This window comes from Phoxinus phoxinus (assembly GCF_949152265.1).
Source record: "Phoxinus phoxinus genome assembly, chromosome: 7".
Lineage (NCBI taxonomy): Eukaryota > Metazoa > Chordata > Actinopteri > Cypriniformes > Leuciscidae > Phoxinus > Phoxinus phoxinus.
This window is the reverse complement of record NC_136882.1, coordinates 38,932,533-38,955,032: the sequence shown is the minus strand read 5'-3', so window position 1 is coordinate 38,955,032 and position 22,500 is coordinate 38,932,533. Positions and strand designations below refer to the sequence as shown.

Below are 22,500 nucleotides of genomic sequence, written 5' to 3'. Positions count from 1 at the left end.
ACCTCTTCTGCCTCTGACTCCTGCAGGTGTGCCGGTCGGTGAGTGTGTGTGTGTGTGTGTGACCTCTTCTGCCTCTGACTCCTGCAGGTGTGCCGGTCGGTGATTGTGTGTGTGTGTGTGTGTGTGTGTGACCTCTTCTGCCTCTGACTCCTGCAGGTGTGCCGGTCGGTGATTGTGTGTGTGTGTGTGTGTGTGTGACCTCTTCTGCCTCTGACTCCTGCAGGTGCACCGGTCAGTGAGTGTGTGTGTGTGTGTGTGACCTCTTCTGCCTCTGACTCCTGCAGGTGCACCGGTCAGTGAGTGTGTGTGTGTGTGTGTGTGTGACCTCTTCTGCCTCTGACTCCTGCAGGTGCACCGGTCGGTGAGTGTGTGTGTGTGTGACCTCTTCTGCCTCTGACTCCTGCAGGTGTGCCGGTCGGTGTGTGTGTGTGTGTGTGACCTCTTCTGCCTCTGACTCCTGCAGGTGTGCCGGTCGGTGATTGTGTGTGTGTGTGTGTGTGTGTGTGTGTGTGTGTGACCTCTTCTGCCTCTGACTCCTGCAGGTGTGCCGGTCGGTGTGTGTGTGTGTGTGTGTGTGACCTCTTCTGCCTCTGACTCCTGCAGGTGTGCCGGTCGGGCCGCGGGTCTCGGGACGATCTGAGGAAGACGGTTCTGTCCAGCTGTAATTATGAGAAGCTTCTGCGTTTGTTCCTGTCGGAGCTGCACAGAGGCTGGCAGTGGGAAACAGCCAATCAGACGCTGAGCTGCGAGAGTCTGACCCCGCCCACACGCAGGATCCCTCAGAGACAGATCATATGTGGTAATACACACATCAAAACATCCTGCTGGACTTTCAGTGGTGTGCGTGTGTGTGTGTGTGCGCAGGGCCAGAGTGTGAGAACTAATGCAACAGACGAGCAATGACCCGTTTCACACACACTCCGTGCGGTACAGCAGCCGCGCGCGCTATAGTGCTGCTTTCACACATGCTGCGTCTGCAGTGCGCAACTGACCCGCGGCTGTACCACAAACACATTTACTCCCTATGAGTATTTCAAATCCAGAAGTTATCAGCATCTTTTATTTTGTAAAAGTTTTGTCAGCATTGCGATTCTCTTTGTACACACATACACTCATTAATAGACGCATTCACGTTTGAACATTTTAAACAACGTGTTATTCAATGCATTACTTCTATATAGATTATATTTAACCATGTAGGGCTATACTTATATTCAAATCGCATACATTTTTTTAATAAAAACTTAAAATTAACAGCAGACTCATACCTTTTCTTTTGTATAATTTATATCTTTATACAATTAATCTTGCATGTCACAAAGAACTTGTTTTTCCACCTCCATGAATGAGACTTGTTAAAGTAAATTGTAGTTTTTCTTGCTTTACCCCGGTCTTAAAGTAAAAAGATGACTGTGAAAAATAGTATTTAAATAAATGCATTTATGGTGAGATTACTACATTTTATTGAATTAAATGCAATTATGATAGAATTCACCTTTGGCTAAGCCCCGCCCCCCTTAGTTACTGTTGCTATGTCCATCAACTTCATCTGGGCTCTGGTTTGGTATCAACATGGCTTATGCTGTGACGGCTCTTCCTGCTGAAATTTTATCAAACTGTTATAACGCAGCAAATAAAGTGTCGGATAGAAGTAGGCAAAAGCGGCTGCAGTGTGCGTTTGAAGGCTATATTCAAGACATAACGTAGAAACGCAACAACAACAGGACATCCAAATAGAGGCAAAAGCATACGGACTACGCGAGTATAAAGTTGTATTTATTTGCAGCGTGTGCTAGCGTATCAACAATTAGGGTAACGTTAGAGAACCGAAATCATAACATAAAACTGTCTAACTAGTATAACTTCACAGTAAGGTTAAAACACAAAAGTGTGCTTGTTGATCTTGAGGGGTTTCGCTGACTGAGGACGTCCACACAGTTTAATCCAAAAACGACACTTGTCAGGATTTGACTTCGGTTTTGGGAAGGGAAAAAAACGGACACCCCCCTCCAACCTCTCTGGGAAACGCGTATCTGTGTTACAAATGCCCCAGGCACAACGGTTAACCGTATTTCTGATAAAACTACGACGGTAATAGCCTGCCGAGACCAAAAATATGAGCCTCCTGCGTTGAAGTCAATGGAGCGCTGTGGAGAAGTGTCGGACCGCTGTGGGAGCTCGTTCTTGGCTGCGCTGTGATTGGTCAATCTACATTCTAGGGCGTGGCTTAGCCAAAGGCGAATTACTACCTTTTCACAATATTCTAATTTTGAATTTGGGGTTTTCATAAGCTGTAAGCCATAATCATCAAAATTATAACAAATAAAGGCTTGAAATATCTCACTTTGTATGTAATGAGTCTATATAATATATTAGTTTCACCTTTTAAGTTGAATTACTGAAATAAATGAACTTTTGGTATACATTTTATACATACAGTCAACTTCACGTATACAAGCAGAAGCCATCTTTGAAAAACAGTCTCTATCAGTCGATCTAGGAACGCCGATCCAAGTGCGCTGGACCATATGAGATTCTACACAGTTCAGCGCACTTGGATCGGCGTTCCTAGATCGACTGATAGAGTCTGTTTTTCAAAGATGGCTTCAGCCTGTATACGTGAAGTTGACTGTATGTATAAAATATCTTCTTATTAAACTGTCTGGACACTGTCAAAGTTCTCAATGCTTCGGTTTGAAGGTAGGGACCCTCATTATGCTGCCGTGTTAGTGTGGGGCTATTTTGAGAAGCGATTTTTATTTGTCATAACTCAATGCCCTATATACTAGCGTTATACTAGCGTTATACTAGCGTATTACTAGCGTTATAGGCTAAACTGTTTTTAGAGATAAAACTATTTACATTCGATAATCATGAAAACAAATCTCAGATAACGGTTGACTAGGTAACAATGTGTAATTAGACCAAAGGTTCATTTGCGCCGGAAAAGCCATGAGATGAACAGTGAGAAGAGCCCCCTCCTTCAGCTGGTCCTGAGGCTCCACACACACACACACACACAGCTGGTCATGAGGCTCCACACACACACTAACACGACTCACAGTAATCAGCTTCAGGACACTGACACCCTCACCCACACAATCCGGCCCAACCAAATTATAAAAGCACAACAGGAGAATTACCTGACCTATTGGACTGAAACAACCAAAAAACAAAGTAAACTTGAATGTTATTCGGCCCTAAATAGAGAATACACAACCGCAGAATACCTGAGTACAGTGAAAGACTGTAAACTCAGAAGAATGATGACGAGGTACAGACTGAGCAATCACACTCTGACTGTAGAGACGGGCAGATACAGACAGCAGTGTGTGTGTGTGTGTGTGTGTAACTACTTAACCATATTTTGTACTAATTTGTACCCAGAAGTGAGCCACACCTGACATAAACTCCCAAACCTGTGTGTGTTCAGAGTTAGCAGCAATGGTTCAGTCCGAAGCACGAGCACGAAACTCCTTCAGGATTGATTCTGGAGTGTGTGGAGCGTCCGAAGGTCAATCAGTGGATGAGCTGCGCACTGAACACACACTTCATGCGCCGTACACAGGCAAGAACACACACCTCAGAGTCACATGATCCTTCAGAAATCATTCTGATATGCTGATTCTTTCTGAACTTGTCATCATCTGTCCACACACAGCACATGTGGTCCTGAACGCGGTGACCAGCAAACACTTCCAGGGATCCCGTCGCTCTCGCTCCCCGTTCCGGTGCGCAGGAGAGTGTGACGTCATCAGTGTGTCTGAGCTCAGCGTCCTGGACTGCCTCACACGAGGAGGAACCAGCCTCAGCTTCAAGGTGTGTGTGAGTGTGTTTGACTGTGAGTGAGTGAGTGAGTGAGTGTGTGTGAGACTGAGTGTGTGTTTGTGTAAGAGTGAATGTGAGTGAGTGAGTGAGAGAGTGAGTGAGTTTGAGTGAGTGAGTGAGTGAGTGAGTGAGAGAGTGAGTGAGTTTGAGTGAGTGAGAGAGTTTGAGTGAGTGAGAGTGAGTTTGAGTGAGTTTGAGTGAGTGAGTGAGTGAGTGAGTGAGTGAGTGAGTTGTGAGTGAGTGAGTGAGTGAGTGAGTGAGTGAGTGTGAGAGTGAGTGAGTGAGTGAGTTTGAGTGAGTGAGTGAGTGAGTGAGTGAGTGAGTGAGTTTGAGTGAGTGAGTGAGTGAGTGAGTGAGTGAGTGAGTGAGTGAGTGAGTGAGTGAGTGAGTGAGTGAGTGAGTGTGTGAGTGAGTGAGTTTGAGTGAGTGTGTGAGTGAGTGAGTGTGTGAGTGAGTGAGTTTGAGTGAGTGAGTGAGTGAGTGTGTGAGTGAGTGAGTGTGTGAGTGAGTGAGTGTGTGAGTGAGTGAGTTTGAGAGTGAGTGAGTGAGTGTGTGAGTGTGTGAGTGAGTGAGTGAGTGAGTGAGTTTGAGTGAGTGAGTGAGTTTGAGTGTGTGAGTGAGTGAGTGAGTGAGTGAGTGTGTGAGTGAGTGAGTGTGTGAGTGAGTGAGTGAGTGTGTGAGTGAGTGAGTGAGTGAGTGAGTTTGAGTGAGTGAGTGAGTTTGAGTGTGTGAGTGAGTGAGTGTGTGAGTGAGTGAGTGAGTGTGTGAGTGAGTGAGTGTGTGAGTGAGTGTGTGAGTGAGTGAGTGAGTGAGTGAGTGAGTGAGTGAGTGAGTGAGTGAGTGAGTGAGTGTGTGAGTGAGTGAGTGAGTGTGTGAGTGAGTGAGTTTGAGTGAGTGAGTGAGTGTGTGAGTGAGTGAGTGTGTGAGTGAGTGAGTTTGAGTGAGTGAGTGAGTGTGTGAGTGAGTGAGTGTGTGAGTGAGTGAGTGTGTGAGTGAGTGAGTTTGAGTGAGTGAGTGAGTGAGTGAGTGAGTGTGTGAGTGAGTGAGTGTTTGAGTGAGTGAGTGAGTGTGTGTGTGAGTGAGTGAGTGTGTGAGTGAGTGAGTTTGAGTGAGTGAGTGAGTGTGTGAGTGAGTGAGTTTGAGTGAGTGAGTTTGAGTGAGTGAGTGAGTGAGTGTGTGAGTAAGTGAGTGAGTGAGTGAGTGAGTGAGTGAGTGAGTGAGTGTGTGAGTGAGTGAGTGAGTGAGTGTGTGAGTGTGTGAGTGTGTGAGTGAGTGAGTGAGTTTGAGTGAGTGAGTGAGTGAGAGAGTGAGTGAGTGAGTGAGTGAGTGAGTGAGTTTGAGTGAGTGAGTGAGTGAGTGAGTGAGTGTGTGAGTGTGTGAGTGTGTGAGTGAGAGAGTGAGTTTGAGTGAGTGAGTGAGAGTGAGTGTGAGAGTGAGTGAGTGAGTTTGAGTGAGTGAGTGAGTGAGTGAGTGTGTGAGTGTGTGAGTGAGTGAGTGAGTGAGTGAGTGAGTTTGAGTGAGTGAGTGAGTGAGTGAGTGAGAGAGTGAGTGAGAGTGAGTGAGTGAGTGAGTGTGTGAGTGAGAGAGTGAGTGAGTGAGTGAGAGTGAGTGAGTTTGAGTGAGTGAGAGAGTGAGTGAGAGTGAGTGAGTGAGTGTGTGAGTGAGAGAGTGAGTGAGAGTGTGAGTGTGTGAGTGAGTGAGTGTGTGAGTGTGTGAGTGTGTGAGTGAGTGAGTTTGAGTGAGTGAGAGTGTGTGAGTGTGTGAGTGAGTGAGTGAGTGAGAGTGAGTGAGTTTGAGTGAGTGAGTGAGTGAGTGAGTGAGAGAGTGAGTGAGAGTGAGTGAGTGAGTGTGTGAGTGAGAGAGTGAGTGAGTGAGTGAGAGTGAGTGAGTTTGAGTGAGTGAGAGAGTGAGTGAGAGTGAGTGAGTGAGTGTGTGAGTGAGAGAGTGAGTGAGAGTGAGTGTGTGAGTGAGTGAGTGAGTGAGTGAGTGAGTGTGTGAGTGTGTGAGTGAGTGAGTGTGTGAGTGTGTGAGTGTGTGAGTGTGTGAGTGAGTGAGTTTGAGTGAGTGAGTGAGAGAGTGAGTGAGTGAGTGAGTGAGTGAGAGAGTGAGTTTGAGTGAGTGAGTGAGAGTGAGTGTGAGAGTGAGTTTGAGTGAGTGAGTGAGAGAGTGAGAGAGTGAGTGAGTGAGAGTGAGTGAGAGTGAGTGAGAGAGTGAGTTTGAGTGAGTGAGTGAGAGAGTGAGAGAGTGAGTGAGTGAGTTTGAGTGAGTGAGTTTGAGTGAGTGAGAGTGTGTGAGTGAGTGAGTGAGTGAGAGTGAGTGAGTTTGAGTGAGTTTGAGTGAGTGAGTGAGTGAGTGAGTGTGTGAGTGAGTGTGTGAGTGAGTGAGAGTGAGTGTGTGAGTGAGTGAGAGTGAGTGTGTGAGAGAGTGTGTGAGTGAGTGAGTGAGTGAGTGAGTGAGTGAGTGAGTGAGTGTGTGAGTGAGTGTGTGAGTGTGTGAGTGAGTGAGAGTGAGTGTGTGAGTGTGTGAGTGAGTGAGAGTGAGTGAGTTTGAGTGAGTGAGTGAGTGAGTGAGTGAGTGAGTGTGTGAGTGTGTGAGTGAGTGAGAGTGAGTGTGTGAGTGAGTGAGTGAGTGAGTGAGTGAGTGAGTGAGTGAGTGAGAGTGTGTGAGTGTGTGAGTGTGTGAGTGAGTGAGTGAGAGTGAGTGAGTTTGAGTGAGTGAGTGAGTGAGTGAGAGAGTGAGTGAGTTTGAGTGAGTGAGTGAGTGAGTGAGAGAGTGAGTGAGAGTGAGTGAGTGAGTGAGTGAGTGAGTGAGTTTGAGTGAGTGAGAGAGTTTGAGTGAGTGAGAGTGAGTGAGTGAGTGAGTTTGAGTGAGTGAGTGAGTGAGTGAGTGAGTGAGTGAGTGTGTGAGTGAGTGTGTGAGTGAGTGTGTGAGTGAGTGTGTGAGTGAGTGAGTGTGTGAGTGAGTGTGTGAGTGAGTGAGTGTGTGAGTGAGTGAGTGTGTGAGTGAGTGTGTGAGTGAGTGAGTGAGTGAGAGTGATGGAGTACTCGAGTCCTTATTCTCTGGACTCGTGACTCGACTTGGACTCGCGGACTGATGACTCGTACTTGGACTCGGACTCGAGCTGAGGATATATAAAATCGGGCTTGAGCATTCATCAAATGAATGACGTTGTTTCTAAATAAATAGGTTATACAACTTTGATATGAGATGTTACACTTGATCTGTTTCGGGCTCCAAGACCGGCCGTGATCTATTTTTTCCCTCACAGACACTGCTACCGCTCGCTCTCCTTGCTTGACAACACACTCACTGACGTCACTCACTTTACGCTGCATTCTCGTGCATTATTCATTTAACCAGCAGCACCTGGTCTCACATGCAGTTACTACAGGACAACAATGATTCTGTGTGTGTGTGTGTGTGTGTGTGTGTGTGTGTGTGTGTGTGTGTGTGTGTGTGTGTGTGTGTGTGTGTGTGTGTGTGTGTGTGACATCCGTCACGATGTGTGTTTGAGGTCAGTTACATCATCGCTCGCCCCTTTTATTCCAGTATTAAGTCAGTCTTGAGTTCCTCTGTGCATGTAAAGACAGATTGTGTTCTCTGTGTCTTCAGTCCTGGCGTGTGGACAACAGATCTTCTGTAGGAGAAGCTTCTGCATCCACACAAAGAGCTTTATGACTTTAGGAAATGAAACACTGTGATTAAAACAGGAAGAAGAGCATGTGCACTTCCCTCTTGCCTCATTTATTTTTATTTGCAGTTTAAGGAACTGTTTTTGGTCACATCTGTATTTGTGTTTTGTTGAGTGGAATGAGTGTCTTGGGTCAATATTAGCTTCAGTTTATGTTCATCAGACGTAGATGAGATATAAGTATGAATATGTGCACACATTGTTTTCCAAAACTATTAACTTTAAACATTTTGGTTAATACCAAATTAGCATTTTACACTTTAACAAGTGTAGATGGAAGCATTATCATTGATTACTCAAAGCATATACATTGATTAATCATTAATACTAATAAATGTAGCTGTTTATTGAACACTGCTGTCAGTAAAAGTAATAATCCACGAGTGGATGTGTATTACTGTGATTTCACCGTGGTAAATGGTTTGTTCTCAGTACCATTTATAGCAATAATGAGATGAAATATTCTCAAAGTCCCTCTGTAGTCAATACTTGTATCCCTTAAAACTCATCTTTGGTCACCAAAATTACATATTTAAGTGTTTCCTTGAAAAAAATCTTCATGCCTTAAAATATCTTGAATGTAACTCGACACCGTTGCCTCATTTAGTATACGCGGTTCTATGAATATGCAAATGAGCCCCGCCTCCACTCAGAGATCCACTGGTTGACGATCACTCGTTGATCTGATTGGTTACAAGGTAGTGTGTGACGTCAGAAACACCAGCGATTTCAAACCGTGTTTTTGAGACTGTCTTTGGTTCACTGCAGTTTTAAGCAGAAAATACTCAGCAATGCTGTCGACTTATGAACTTACACATGGTTTGTCTTAAAGCAGATTAAAAACATCACACAGACATTAAAAGCTGGATTTTTCTAATAAGATTGTGTTTTCCCGCAGGCTCATTTCATCCGTGATCTTCCTGACGTGACGTCACTGTCTGATCGTCTCCAGTATCTGAACGTGTCCTTCAATGACCTCACACACGTGCCTCAGGAGGTGCTCGCGCTACATCCGTTCTGTTTCCTGTCATGATTCAGATCACGATGTTTGACGTCTCTCGTCTTCCTCCTCCAGGTGTGTGATCTTCATCAGCTGCAGGTGTTGAAGATGAGGAATAACCCCATAGAGGAGCTTCCCGCTCAAATCAACAAACTCCACAAACTCCAGACGCTGGTCGTGTCCTTCTGCAAGATCACACAACTGCCCAACCAGTGAGAGACACACACACACACACACACACACACACTCTCTCTCTCTCTCTCTCTCTCTCTCTCTCTCTCTCACACACACACACACACACACACACATACACACACACACATACACACACACACACACACTCTCACACACACTCACACACACACACACACACTCTCTCACACACACACACTCTCTCTCTCACACACACACACACACACACACACACACACTCTCTCTCACACACACACACACACACACACACTCTCGCTCTCTCTCACACACACACACACACACACACACTCTCTCTCACACACACACTCTCTCTCTCACACACACTCTCTCTCACACACACACACACACTCTCTCTCTCTCTCTCACACACACACACACACACACACACACACACACACACACACACACACACAGACACACACACACACTCTCTCTCTCTCTCTCTCTCTCTCTCACACACACACAGACACACACACACAGACACACACACACTCTCTCTCTCTCTCTCTCTCTCACACACACACAGACACACACACACACACACACACACACACACTGACGTAGATTTGTGGAGGAGTGTTTGAACGAAGCGCTTTAGGAAGGCTTGGCTGAGTCGTAACGTTTATAAAGAATATCTCTGGTTTGAGACTGAGCTGTGTAACTGCAGATCTCATACTCGCACTAGCAGCTTCAGCACACGAAAGGAAAACAAGAAATCGCATCACATGACCACTTTAAAACAGTTTGGTCTCTTTTAAAAAGACACTCAGCAGATTATTGCAGAAGTGAAAGCACTTAAAAACTGAAAGTGGAAAAGAAAAGTTATAGATCAAAGTTATATTTTATCAAATGTTTTGAAATCAGATCTATATGTCTGACCAAGTTGTGTTCCACATTTGAAGTTGATATCACAGAAATTGAGCCGCTAAAAGAGAACGCAATGTCTAATTACATAACGGTTTTCACAGGAGGAATTGAGGAATCATCAAGGTGATGATGATTAGTAACAAATGTGATCAAGAAAAAACAATAAATAAAGTGCGCCAAAATGACTGACAGTTAACAGGCTATATCATCATTTTGAATTTTACACCATTTTTTCTGCTATTTCTAGTAGTTTAAGATCTGATGAAACTGAACCGCTCAGATGTTCTGCTGCTCTGCTTCACTTTATTTCTCTCTCTCTCTCTTCGCGTGTGTGTGTGTGTGTGTGTGTGTGTGTGTGTGTGTGTGTGTGTGTGTAGGCTGTTCTCTCTGGCCTGTCTGCAGCATCTGGACGTGTCCTATAATCTCCTCGGATCCCTCAGCAGTGACATCAGACACCTCAGGTCATCACTCATTATTAACCAACACTTCATACCAGATCATCCATTCACACCTAAACTGATAACTATAATAATAAATGTAACTATAGCGATACTATTATGGTAATTTAAAATAACTATAATGATAGCAATAACTATATCGATAATTATAAATATGATAACTATAGCTTTAACTACTGTATAACGATAACTAACAAAACTGTAGCTATAACTATAGCAATAAATAAACTGGAAAATGTAACAATAACTACTGAAAACTATAGCTATAGTGATAACTATAGAAATAAATGTAATGATAACTATTGCAATAACTATAGTGATAAATATATGAATAAATGTAACGATAACTATTGCAATAACTATAATGTTAACTAATGAAAAAAACTATAGCGATAAATGTAACAATAACTATAGCGACAAGTATTTCAATAACTATAATGATAACTAACAAAAACTATAGCTATAGTGATAAATGTAGCGATAATTATTACAATAACTATAACGATAATGAAAACTACAGCTATAACTATAGTGATAAATGTAATGATAACCATTGCAATAAGTATTAATATAACTATAATGACACCGGCAGATGATATTGTTCTGTTTATTATTAGCGTACACTGCAGTTTTGTCGTCTGCCGCTATTAATGCTCGAACTCTTTAAAGCAGGATGGATTGTGATTGGCTGTCAGTGTTTTTATCGATCATCAGCAGGAAAATATCACTCTGAAAGTGGTTCCAATGATATTGTTTCTCTGTGTCATTATCACATTAGTGGGCAAGGCATCACTATTGTTATTGCTCATACTTAACTTCGGCACGCTACTCCTCCCGCACTGTTTCTTGTAGACCCATGAATGAGGTGTCAAATCGAGCGGTTTATTGAGGAGAGGTGTGTTATGACTTTTATAAGCGATCGGGTGTACGATGTTTGTCCGGCGGGCGATAAATCGTCCGAAAAAAGTATCATAGTCTTAACATTGGCACAAAATTTGTAAGATCATATCTTTAGATCAGAAGGTCAGAGAGACTTGGGGTTGAGCTCTTTTGACTCGGCCTATCAAGCAGCTAATAAGTAGTGACATAACTTCATAGCCACACCATAGCAACCAGTTACAGGACCCTAGAAACCATTAAACAACATTAACAAGCTAAATCTCAGCACCAGAACATTGTAGAAATAAACTGTATAAACCCATAAACTGTACAAGCAAGCCCTAGTAACCATAAAGAGTACCCTAGCAACCGTACAAACACATGAATAACTTATATCTCAGTACCAGAACATCGTATAGACATGGAGGTGGACTTGTTTGTTTCGGTTGGGAAATCGGTCTGTAAATATCACCATGGTAACTGTGTAACCACACCCTAGCAACCGAATGCCGAGCACCACTCACATTTTCTTCAGGAAGTTGTGTGAACTATGGCATGCTATTCTCAGAATTACAACAATTATCAAAGCTTTATCGTTATAGTTATCATTCTCGGTGTGAACGGACCTTAATAATAGAATTCACTCTGTATTTATTATTTAAGAGCGTTCAGTGTGTGTGTGTGTGTGTGTGTGTTCAGGTCTCTGAGGTCTCTGAACGTTGAAGGGAATCAGTTAGTGGCTCTTCCCTCCGGTCTGCTGTGTGTGTGTGTGTCGGAGCTCAGGCTGTCTGGGAATTACACACACATGTTACTGTGGAGCGAGAACAGCTGCAACTCTCCACAGACGCTGCTGCACACGGCCGCACACACACTCACACACACACACACACTCACACACCTGCCGCCTGCCGCACAGCTCGTCCTGCGCAGGTAAAACACACACACATCACACTGTCCTTCACTACACACTCTGAGAATGTAATGATGCAATACTTAGAGAGAGTAATTAGTATAGTATTCTGATTACACTGTTGATTATGTAAGTAGTAGCTAGTAATCAGTTACTTTATTAGAGCAACTTACCGTCAGACTGAAGGTCCTTGCACACTGAGTCCGAGACTTTCGTATGAGTTTTTTCGTATTCGTCATTCGGTGGCTCTGAATTGTCAAAACACCTCTCAAAATGCTTGCTACAGATGCGAAAAAAGCAGAAAATCGAACCTGATACAATTTTTTTTTATGATGGACAAAAGTGTGTAACGTGAGGTCGTATAGATTTTTTAATGTGTGAAAATTTCAGACTAGAAAACTGCAAGGACCTTTAGTCCGAAAAGTCCAAAAAATTAAACTGTTCATTTGGCAATGTGTAATATATATATGAGGATAACTACTTTGTGTGAAAGTCCTTTTGAACCAGATATTGACCAACTCAAGAACCTTCTACTAGTTATATAGAGTTCATGACACATTTGAAAGAAACTTATGCAGTGTTTATTTCATGTTGTAATCGTCCTCTAGTACAGGGGTCCATCATTCATGTTCACTTAAACCATCACACCTAGAGATGTAGATCTCTAAAGTTCCCCTGTAGTCAATCATTTTATCCCTTAAAACTCATCTTTGATCACCAAAATGACATATTTAAGCGTTTTTTCCTTGAAAAATGTTCTCCACTCATTACCTGTATTAACTGCACCTGTTTGAACTCGTTACCTGTATAAAAGACACCTGTCCACACACTCAATCAAACAGACACCTGTCCACACACTCAATCAAACAGACACCTGTCCACACACTCAATCAAACAGACACCCGTCCACACACTCAATCAAACAGACACCCGTCCACACACTCGATCAAACAGACACCTGTCCACACACTCAATCAAACAGACACCTGTCCACACACTCGATCAAACAGACACCCGTCCACACACTCAATCAAACAGACACCTGTCCACACACTCAATCAAACAGACACCTGTCCACACACTCGATCAAACAGACACCTGTCCACACACTCGATCAAACAGACACCTGTCCACACACTCGATCAAACAGACACCTGTCCACACACTCGATCAAACAGACACCCGTCCACACACTCAATCAAACAGACACCTGTCCACACACTCGATCAAACAGACACCTGTCCACACACTCAATCAGACACCTGTCCACACACTCGATCAAACAGACACCCGTCCACACACTCAATCAAACAGACACCCGTCCACGCACTCAATCAAACAGACACCTGTCCACACACTCGATCAAACAGACACCTGTCCACACACTCAATCAAACAGACACCTGTCCACGCACTCAATCAAACAGACACCTGTCCACACACTCAATCAAACAGACACCTGTCCACACACTCAATCAAACAGACACCTGTCCACACACTCAATCAAACAGACACCTGTCCACACACTCAATCAAACAGACACCTGTCCACACACTCAATCAAACAGACACCTGTCCACGCACTCAATCAAACAGACACCTGTCCACACACTCGATCAAACAGACACCTGTCCACACACTCAATCAAACAGACACCTGTCCACACACTCAATCAAACAGACACCTGTCCACACACTCAATCAAACAGACACCTGTCCATATAGCAAACAGGATGTAGAATTGAAACCTTTAAAACATTGAGTCATTTCAAATTCGAAAGCATCACTTTCAGACAGCTTAAAACCGTAACTTTTATTAACTTTTTTTATGCATTTTTTAGACAAAGTGAATAAATCACACTTTTCTCAGGCAGAATTGAGATTGATTGAGCATTTGCAGAATTTAATGTTTTTAATTGTAACCAGAATGACTAATCTATAGACTCGTTGGAAGGTTCATCTAGTGAAGTAATAAACATACTGTATAATGCGTGTGTGTGTTCTCAGAGCTGGTGTGTGTGAAGCTTGTTCTGGACCCATGTTCGGCCCGGGTCTGAAGCTCATCCGTCCCGTTCACGGTGTGTTTGGGCTTCAGTTTGTCCCGGTCCTGTTCTTCTGCTGTTCTCCTGCGTGTCTCCACAGATTCAGGAATCACAACATCAGCGTACAGCCAGCGAGTGTTTGATCAGACAACACATTTATTCTTCTGCAGATTCACTCTTCTCTAAAACACTTTCACAGAAAAATCAAATCCATGGGAAAAAAACATCAAATACTTTCATTTTGATTGTTTTGAGCTTCTTCTCGAGGCCGAATACTGTCCTGTCAATGTTTATCTACTGCTTTATACTATACATTGTTCCACAGCAACTTTACAGTACATAGAAAAATAAAAGGAAATCTGTTTTTGTATTTGCTCTGAAAATTATTTAAAGAATATTTTTCTCAGAGGAAGCTTCATATGAATCAGTCGTTGTACAGTAGATAGTTTCATGTAAGATGTAAAAATCTAGTTCAAATAATCAAGGCATAATTTGACTTAAGACTATATGCACCAATATAATAATACATGGCCATAAACAGCAGTCTTTACCTTCATATATTAAAACATTTATGAAACGGACACATGAAGGTCAAATGTCACAAATCAATAAATTTGAATGAATCAAACCCACTCTGACTCTAAACTTCAGGAGGAAAAACTACTAAAGTTAGAGACACTATTAAAACATCTGAATGAACACAAAAATGTGAATTAGCACAACAGTTTTCAACATTAATAATAATCATAAATGTGTCTTGAGCATCAGATCATCATATTACACTGATTTCTGAAGGATCATGTGACACTGAAGACTGGAGTAATGATGCTGAACATTCAGCTTTGATCACAGGAATAAATTACATTTTACTATATATTCACATAGAAAACAGCAGATTTACAATGTAATAATATTTTACAATATCACTGTTCTTACGATATTTACAACTTACGGTATTTATCAAATAAATGCAGCCTTGGTGAGCAGAAGAGAATTCTTTCAAAAATATTCTTAATTATTCCAAACTTTTGACCAGTAGTGTGTGTATGTATGTATGTATATATATTTATATATATACATATATGCGCAGAGTTTGAAATTAACTTTTTCACTTACCGGCCAATTTAGCAGCTAAATTTTTAAGTTACTGGCAATTCAGAACTATTACTATCCAGAAAAAAGAGAGAAATGTTCCTACGTCACAGTTTATATATGTGTGTGTATGTAGGATGTTGGACAATAATAATGTATTTTCTGTTAAGCAAATGCTTTTTAATCTGCGCTATTGCTTCAATGCAAATGAACAAGCGTTTCGTTATTTGATGTGTTGTGACGTGTGTGAGCAGATTCTGTGTAATACACTGTTTTTAATATATCATGAGGACTCACGAGTATTTGCGCTAAATCTGCACAGATTTGTCTTACATGAACTTCCCAGCAAAGTGAGTAAACACAAGTAACGCCACATTGGCTCGTGATTTGACAGCGTTACCCGCCACAGTTGATTTTACACACATTTGGCGGGTTGGTGAGTGTTAATTTCAAACCCTGTGTATATATATATATAGCAGCTTGAGTAACAAAAGAAAGGATTCCTTCATTCCACCGTGGTTTTCTGGGAATCTTCCTCTGCGCTGCTGTTCACTCTCTCCTGTGTTTCCTGCGTCGGGTCGTCGGTGTGTGTGTGCTCGTCCTCCTGTGTCGGGTCGTCGGTGTGTGTGTGCTCGTCCTCCTGTGTTTCCTGTGTCGGGACGTCCGTGTGTGTGTGCTCGTCCTCCTGTGTCGGGTCGTCGGTGTGTGTGTGCTCGTCCTCCTGTGTTTCCTGTGTCGGGACGTCCGTGTGTGTGTGCTCGTCCTCCTCCTGTGTGATGATGAAGAGGTTCCTCATGGAGTCGGACATCTCCTCTCTCAGCTCGTCCTCCGACTCCTCAAAGTTCCTGATGGGAAGCAGACTTCAGTCACGGCGTCTCAAACATCTGTGTGTGTGATGGGTAGGTTTAAGGGTCAGGTTAGTGTGTGTGTGATGAGAGGTTTTGGGGTCGGGTTAGTGAATGTGATGGGTAGGTTTATGGGTAGGGTTAGTGTGTGTGTGTGTGTGTGTGTGTGTGATGAGAGGTTTTGGGGTCGGGTTAGTGTGTGTGTGATGAGAGGTTTTGGGGTCGGGTTAGTGAATGTGATGGGTAGGTTTATGGGTAGGGTTAGTGTGTGTGTGTGATGGGTAGGTTTATGCGTTAGTGTGTGTGTGTGTGTGTGTGTGATGAGAGGTTTTGGGGTCGGGTTAGTGTGTGTGTGTGATGAGAGGTTTTGGGGTCGGGTTAGTATGTGTGTGTGATGAGAGGTTTTGGGGTCGGGTTAGTGTGTGTGTGTGATGGGTAGGTTTATGGGTTAGTGTGTGTGTGTGTGTGTGATGAGAGGTTTATGGGTAGGGTTAGTGTGTGTGTGTGTGTGTGATGAGAGGTTTATGGGTAGGGATAAGTGTGTGTGTGTGATGAGAGGTTTTGGGGTCGGGTTAGTGTGTGTGATGAGAGGTTTTGGGGTCGGGTTTGTGTGTGTGTGTGTGTGATGAGAGGTTTTGGGGTCGGGTTAGTGTGTGTGTGATGAGAGGTTTATGGGTAGGGTTAGTGTGTGTGTGTGTGTGTGTGATGAGAGGTTTATGGGTAGGGTTAGTGTGTGTGTGTGTGTGTGTGTGTGTGTGTGATGAGAGGTTTTGGGGTCGGGTTAGTGTGTGTGTGACGGGTAGGTTTTGTGTAAGGACACAGAATATACAGTTTGGACAGTATAAAACCATTACGTCTATGGAGACTCCCCACAAAGATAGTAAACCAGACGTGTGTGTGTGTGTGTGTCACTTACGTGTCCTCATCATCTGATCGAGGCTCCAGACGCTCTTCATCTTCACACTCTTCTTCATCACGCTCTTCCTCTGTCAGATGCTTCTCGTCTGATGACATCAGCGTCTCTGTGTGAACGACACACACGTCACATGACTGAAGTCATTTGAATGGCAGTGGTTGTTCGTGTGTGGGGATATCAGTGTGAGTGTGTGAGTTCCAGCAGAACGGGAGGAGTGAAGCGGTTTTACCCGTGAGCTGTGCTTGAGCGAGAGCGTTCAGGAGCGTCTCCGGCAAACGCTTCGTCCAGTGCTTTCTGTGTCCTTCCTCCTGCTCCTCTGAAACTACATCAACACATCAGACATCACACCAGCAGATCACGAGCTGACCAACATTCAGCTGGACGCCTGTCAGTGACGGATAGTGTACATCCAGCCGGTTGTTATCTCAGAATAAACCCTGACAGGGTGATCAGGATCAGATCCCATCCGCCTGAAGGGGTTTATTCTGAGAACACACACACATCTGAAGGGGGTTTATTCTGAGATCACTCTCACACACACACACACACACACACACACACACACACACACATATGAATGGGGTTTATTCTGAGATCACTCACACACACACACCTGAAGGGGATTTATTGTAAAAATCAATCACTCAATCACTCACTCACACACACACTCACTCACTCCTGAAGGGGATTCATTGTGAAATCACACACACACACTCACCTGAAGGGGGTTTATTGTGAAATCACACACACACACACACACACTCACCTGAAGGGGGTTTATTGTGAAATCACTCACTCACTCACTCACTCACTCACTCACTCACACACACACACACACACACACACACACACACACTCACACACACACACTCACTCACTCACTCCTGAAGGGGGTTTATTCTGGGATAACAACCGGCTGGATGTACATTATCCCGCATATTAAACGGCTACTTGACCATAGGCGGAGTTTGACGTTCGAGTCAGGGGGGGCAAAAAAAAAACAAAAAAAAAATTATCATTGTAGCAGCTGGGACTCTGCGCCTATCAATTGGGTACGGAGCCCGGGAAGTAACCTGTGGGAGGAAAAAAAAATCCGTCCGCTCAGTTTATAAACCGCACTCACGAATTCTCAAACTGTTCCCTCGGTTTAACAAATCGTGCCCACGGGTTAATAAACCGTACCCACGAGTTCCTAATCCGCGCTCTCAGATTTGTAAACCGTGCCTTCAGTTTTTGTAATCTGTACCCACAAATTCACAAACCTCAGTAGCTAATAGAATAATCAAAAAAGACTTCACATAAAAAAGAAATATAATACAAACACATTTCCAAAACTGTAAAAGGTTAGGTTATTTAACAATTAAAAATAAACTCAAATAGGCCTAATAATAATAATAATAATTATTACATTTAGGCTACACATTTAGAAGATGCTTTTATCTAAAACAACTTACAAAAAAGGAACACAGCAATTATTCAAATGTCAGTCATAATACAGGTTAGACAATAATTTGTATTGTTATTAAATGGAATACATCAAATTGTCTTAACTGCGTGCATGTGCATGTAGCGCGGGTATGGGGTGGAATATATACGATTTAATGAATGACGTGCATCAAAATCTTTTGTTTATTTGTGATAATCTTAGCACTTTATTATTATTGTCTAACCGGTATTATGACTGATATTTGACGAATTGCTTTGTTCCTTTTTTGTACGTTTTGGACAAAAGCGTCTTCTAAATATGTAGCCTAAAATGTAATAATAATAATTATTATTATTATTATTATTATTATTTGAGTTTATAACTATACATGAGTTCACTTAAGACAGTAATATGTTCATCATAAAATAAGTTATCAATGCTTTATTTTTATAGGCTATATTTTACAGTTCTGGATAAAATAGGCCTACGTTTTTTGTATAATTTTTGCTTAAAAATAAAGCATTCATAAATTATTTTATGATAAATATATTAATGACTTAAGTGAACTCATAAACGCAAATAATAATAATAATCAGCCTATCATTATTATTATCAGGCTACAAGGCTACATATTTAGAAGACGCTTTTATCCAAAAAATGAACAGTTAGACAATAATAATACAGGGTTTTATTTGATTATCACATTCAAGATTTTGACGCATATCCAAGTGCGGAGTATGAGCACTTGTATTTTCCTATCAACTGTGGAAACAACTTAAAATACTCTATAATTTCTGGTCATTTCAGTTCATTTTTGAGACGCGCTCCAGTTCACGGAGATCATGAAAGCGCGCCTGATTGTTTTATTTTATTTTACAAAAGCACAACGGTTTCTTGTTGTTGTGAGTTTACACAAAAAAGTAGTTGCGAATGATGTATTATTCTTTTCTGTATGACCAGAAATTATAGAGTATTTTAAGTTGTTTCCACAGTTCGCGCCCGCGCCTCCGTGCCATGCAGTGCGCGCTCACACTCCGCATGCACAAACCCTTGGATATGCGTCAAAATCTTGTGTTTATTTGTGATAATCAAATAAAACCCTGCACTGTCTAACCTGTATTATGACTGACATTTGACTAATTGCTGTGTTCCTTTTTTGTAAGTTGTTTTAGATAAAAGCATCTTCTAAATGTGTAGCATAAATGTAATAATAATTATTATTATTATTAGGCCTATTTGAGGTTATTTTTAATTGTTTTTTTGTTTTTTTATCAAATTTTTCTTTATTTTTTCATTTAGAGAAAAACATACAGACATGCTTCACAGAAATAGAATATAAATGTATATATACATCCATTTACATACATGTCTATATATAAGCATATATAATGAAGCATAATTAACATAAAAAAAGAAAAAGAAACAAAATAAAAGAAAAATAAATAAATTAATAAAAATAAATAAAATAATAATAATAATAATAATTTAAATAAAAAATATATATATATACATATATATAAATAAATAAAATCCCATGTGGAACCCACCCGCCCCTTGGATCCAGATCCCCATATCTCACTCGCATATTAAATCTAAAGCCCACGGAGAGTGGTCAGCAAAGAGTGCCAAGCCTCTATTGCTGACTCTTTGGCACCGTGGACTCTAGCTGTTGACAACTCCAAGTAAACAATATCCAAATACATTAAAACCCAAGCTCGAAAGCAGAGTGAGTGTGGAGGTTTCCAGCGTGTGGCAAGTAGTTTTTTAGCAGCTGTAAGTCCAGCCAACAATGCCCTTCTCTTGTCCAGTGTCAACCCCAACTTTGACAAATCATTCAAAATAAGTGTAGCAGGCGTACATGGCAATCTAATCTTAAACAACTTAAAGAGGTTAAAGGCAATCATCTTCCAAAAGTCGGCCACTGGGGAACATTCCCAGAACATGTGAAAGTAACTGCCAATCACTTTAGCAGAACAGAAAGTACATGTAGGATCGTCAATAACCTTCATTAAATGAAGCTTTCTAGGGGTAAAATAAACCCTATGTACAAAATTATAATGAATTTGCTGGTGATCAGGGTTTCTGGATGATAAACCTATATTGATCCACACTTTATCCCAATCAAATGTGGGTGACAAATCTGGAACATCTCTCCTCCACACTGTGTCCAACGCCAGAGGTCTATAAGCATATCGCAGCAAGAGCCAGTAGAGTCTTGATACAAAACCCCTTGTACTCCCGACAGAGTGAAACAATTTTCGAATTGGATGTGATGTGAGCGGAGCTTGTAAGGGGGCACCGTTGCTTTTTAGAGTCGATCTCAACTGCAAATAAAAGAAAAAGGAGGTACGTGGTATACCATGCTTGATGCAAATATTTTGAAAAGTAAGTAACCCCGCCTCCCCATAAATATCCCCAAGTGTACAAATGTTTTTTTTTTCCCAATCAGGAAATCGAATATGACAACCGCCAATCAGCAATCTGTCATTGTTAAATATTGGAAAGTGTGGGTCCCAGATAGAAAAACAACCAGCCAATTTCTCCACCCTCCTCCATACCAAAAGTAAATATGAAATCATAGGACCAAATTTCAAACGGCATTGATGGGGTGAGATTTTTGCATGCAAAATATTAGTAAAAGAATATGGAGCTATCATCCGTTCCTCTAAAGTTCGCCAAGAGACTTGAGTATCAGGATGAAACCAGGATAGGAGAGGTCTAAGTGTGAAGGCCCACTCATAGAACTTAAAATTTGGGAGAGACAGGCCACCGGCCTGCCTTTCTCGCTGCATGGTGGTGAGCTTAATACGAGGTCGTTTGCCATGCCACATAAATTTACTTATTGCTGACTGCAATTTGCTCCAATATTTAGGGGGTGGGGGAAGGGGGAGCATTGAGCTGACAAAATTGACTCTGGGCAGAATATTCATTTTAATTATGGCTACCCTGCCACGGAGCGAATTTGGAAGGTTAGACCACCTGTCCAGATCCGCCACAACTTTGTTAAGTGTTTTAGAAAAATTGTTTTTAATAATTGTCTGTATGGAGGAAGAGATGTCTATCCCCAGATAAGTGAAGTTATTAGTAACTGGAATAGATGCAGGGATGGGAGCATTGCACATTGCCTGATTTAAAGGTAGTAAAGCTGATTTCTGCCAGTTAATTTTGAAGCCAGAAAGCTTGCCATAAAGATCGAAGGTAGACAAAATATGTGGGATACATTGCACTGGGTTATTTATATACAATAAAACATCATCAGCATAAAGTGAAACATGGTGGTGTGTACCTCTAATGGAAATTGGAGCGATTGTGGGAGAACCGCGGATAGCTTGTGCCAGTGGCTCAAGAGAATGGGCGAATAACAGAGGGCTAAGAGGACAGCCTTGTCTTGATCCTCTCAAGACAGCAAATGGAGAGGAACTAATTTTGCCCGTAAGTACTACAGCTGTTGGGTTTTTATACAGGACCTTAATCATATTAATAAACGGCAAACCAACCCCCATAAACTTTAGCACTGCCCACAGAAATGGCCACTCCAGGCGGTCAAAGGCCTTCATTGCATCTAGTGAAAGGACAGCAGCAGGGGAATTTAAATCTTGAGCATCATGTATAATGTGTAATAGCCTTCTAACATTATCTGTAGCAAGTCTAGATTTTATAAACCCTGTTTGATCACTATGTACCAGTTCTGTCATATGGCCTTGAAGCCGACGGGCCAGTAATTTTGCGTAAATCTTTAAATCTGCATTTAAAAGCGAAAGAGGCCTGTAGCTGGCGCAATCAGCTGGATCTTTTCCTTTTTTAAGAAGCAGTGAAATTAATGCAGAATTAACATCCCTAGAAAATGATCCCTCTCTGACAGAATAAAGAATCATATCCAATAAAAGCGGGCCAATCTGGGGCCAAAAAGTAAGATAAAATTCGGGTGGTATTCCGTCTGGACCTGGTGATCTACCTTTACGCATGTCCCTAGCAGCTGTCTCGCACTCCTGTAGTGTGATTGGTTGATCTAATTTTATTGCGTCGTCATTACTGAGGTGAGATAATTTAACATCTTTCAGGAAATTATTGCAGACATCTTTGTCAAAATTATTTTCCGAATTATATAACTCCTGATAGAAGGAGGCGAAAACAGCATTTACTTTCTTTGGGTCACATTGTATAGTGTTATTTTTGTCTTTAATGCAAAAGATATCAGCAAAGTGCTCATCCGTCCGAAGTTTCATTGCCAGTAAACGACTGGGTTTTGAGGAGTTAAAATAATAAGTTTGTCTGGTTTTGTGCATGAGGAATTCTGAACGACGCCTCAGAAGAGAGTTAATCTCTTTTTTGATCA

The 22,500-nt window shown here is 42.0% G+C and overlaps 2 protein-coding genes across 6 annotated transcripts in view; one reads left to right on the top strand and one right to left on the bottom strand.

Annotated features, from left to right (window-relative positions):
- lrrc63 (leucine rich repeat containing 63) overlaps positions 1-15,234 on the top strand; it is a 35,171-nt gene extending 19,937 nt beyond the window's left edge. Inside the window, exons 4-11 of the mRNA XM_079619665.1 lie at positions 604-799; positions 3,434-3,568; positions 3,662-3,819; positions 8,418-8,516; positions 8,595-8,731; positions 9,977-10,060; positions 11,636-11,866; positions 13,851-15,234. Coding sequence (XP_079475791.1) covers positions 604-799; positions 3,434-3,568; positions 3,662-3,819; positions 8,418-8,516; positions 8,595-8,731; positions 9,977-10,060; positions 11,636-11,866; positions 13,851-14,028 — 1,218 coding nt within the window. The 3' untranslated portion in view covers positions 14,029-15,234. The remainder of the gene's footprint in view (positions 1-603; positions 800-3,433; positions 3,569-3,661; positions 3,820-8,417; positions 8,517-8,594; positions 8,732-9,976; positions 10,061-11,635; positions 11,867-13,850) is intronic.
- A 151-nt stretch (positions 15,235-15,385) lies between these two features.
- LOC307002245 (serine/threonine-protein kinase Nek5) overlaps positions 15,386-22,500 on the bottom strand; it is a 36,804-nt gene continuing 29,689 nt past the window's right edge. For all 5 annotated transcript variants that reach the window (XM_079619661.1, XM_079619660.1, XM_079619658.1 and 2 more), the window contains 3 exons: positions 16,968-17,060; positions 16,739-16,844; positions 15,386-15,822 (listed from right to left, as the gene is read on the bottom strand). In XM_079619661.1, the coding sequence (XP_079475787.1) occupies positions 15,483-15,822; positions 16,739-16,844; positions 16,968-17,060 (539 nt within the window). In that variant the 3' untranslated portion in view covers positions 15,386-15,482. The remainder of the gene's footprint in view (positions 15,823-16,738; positions 16,845-16,967; positions 17,061-22,500) is intronic.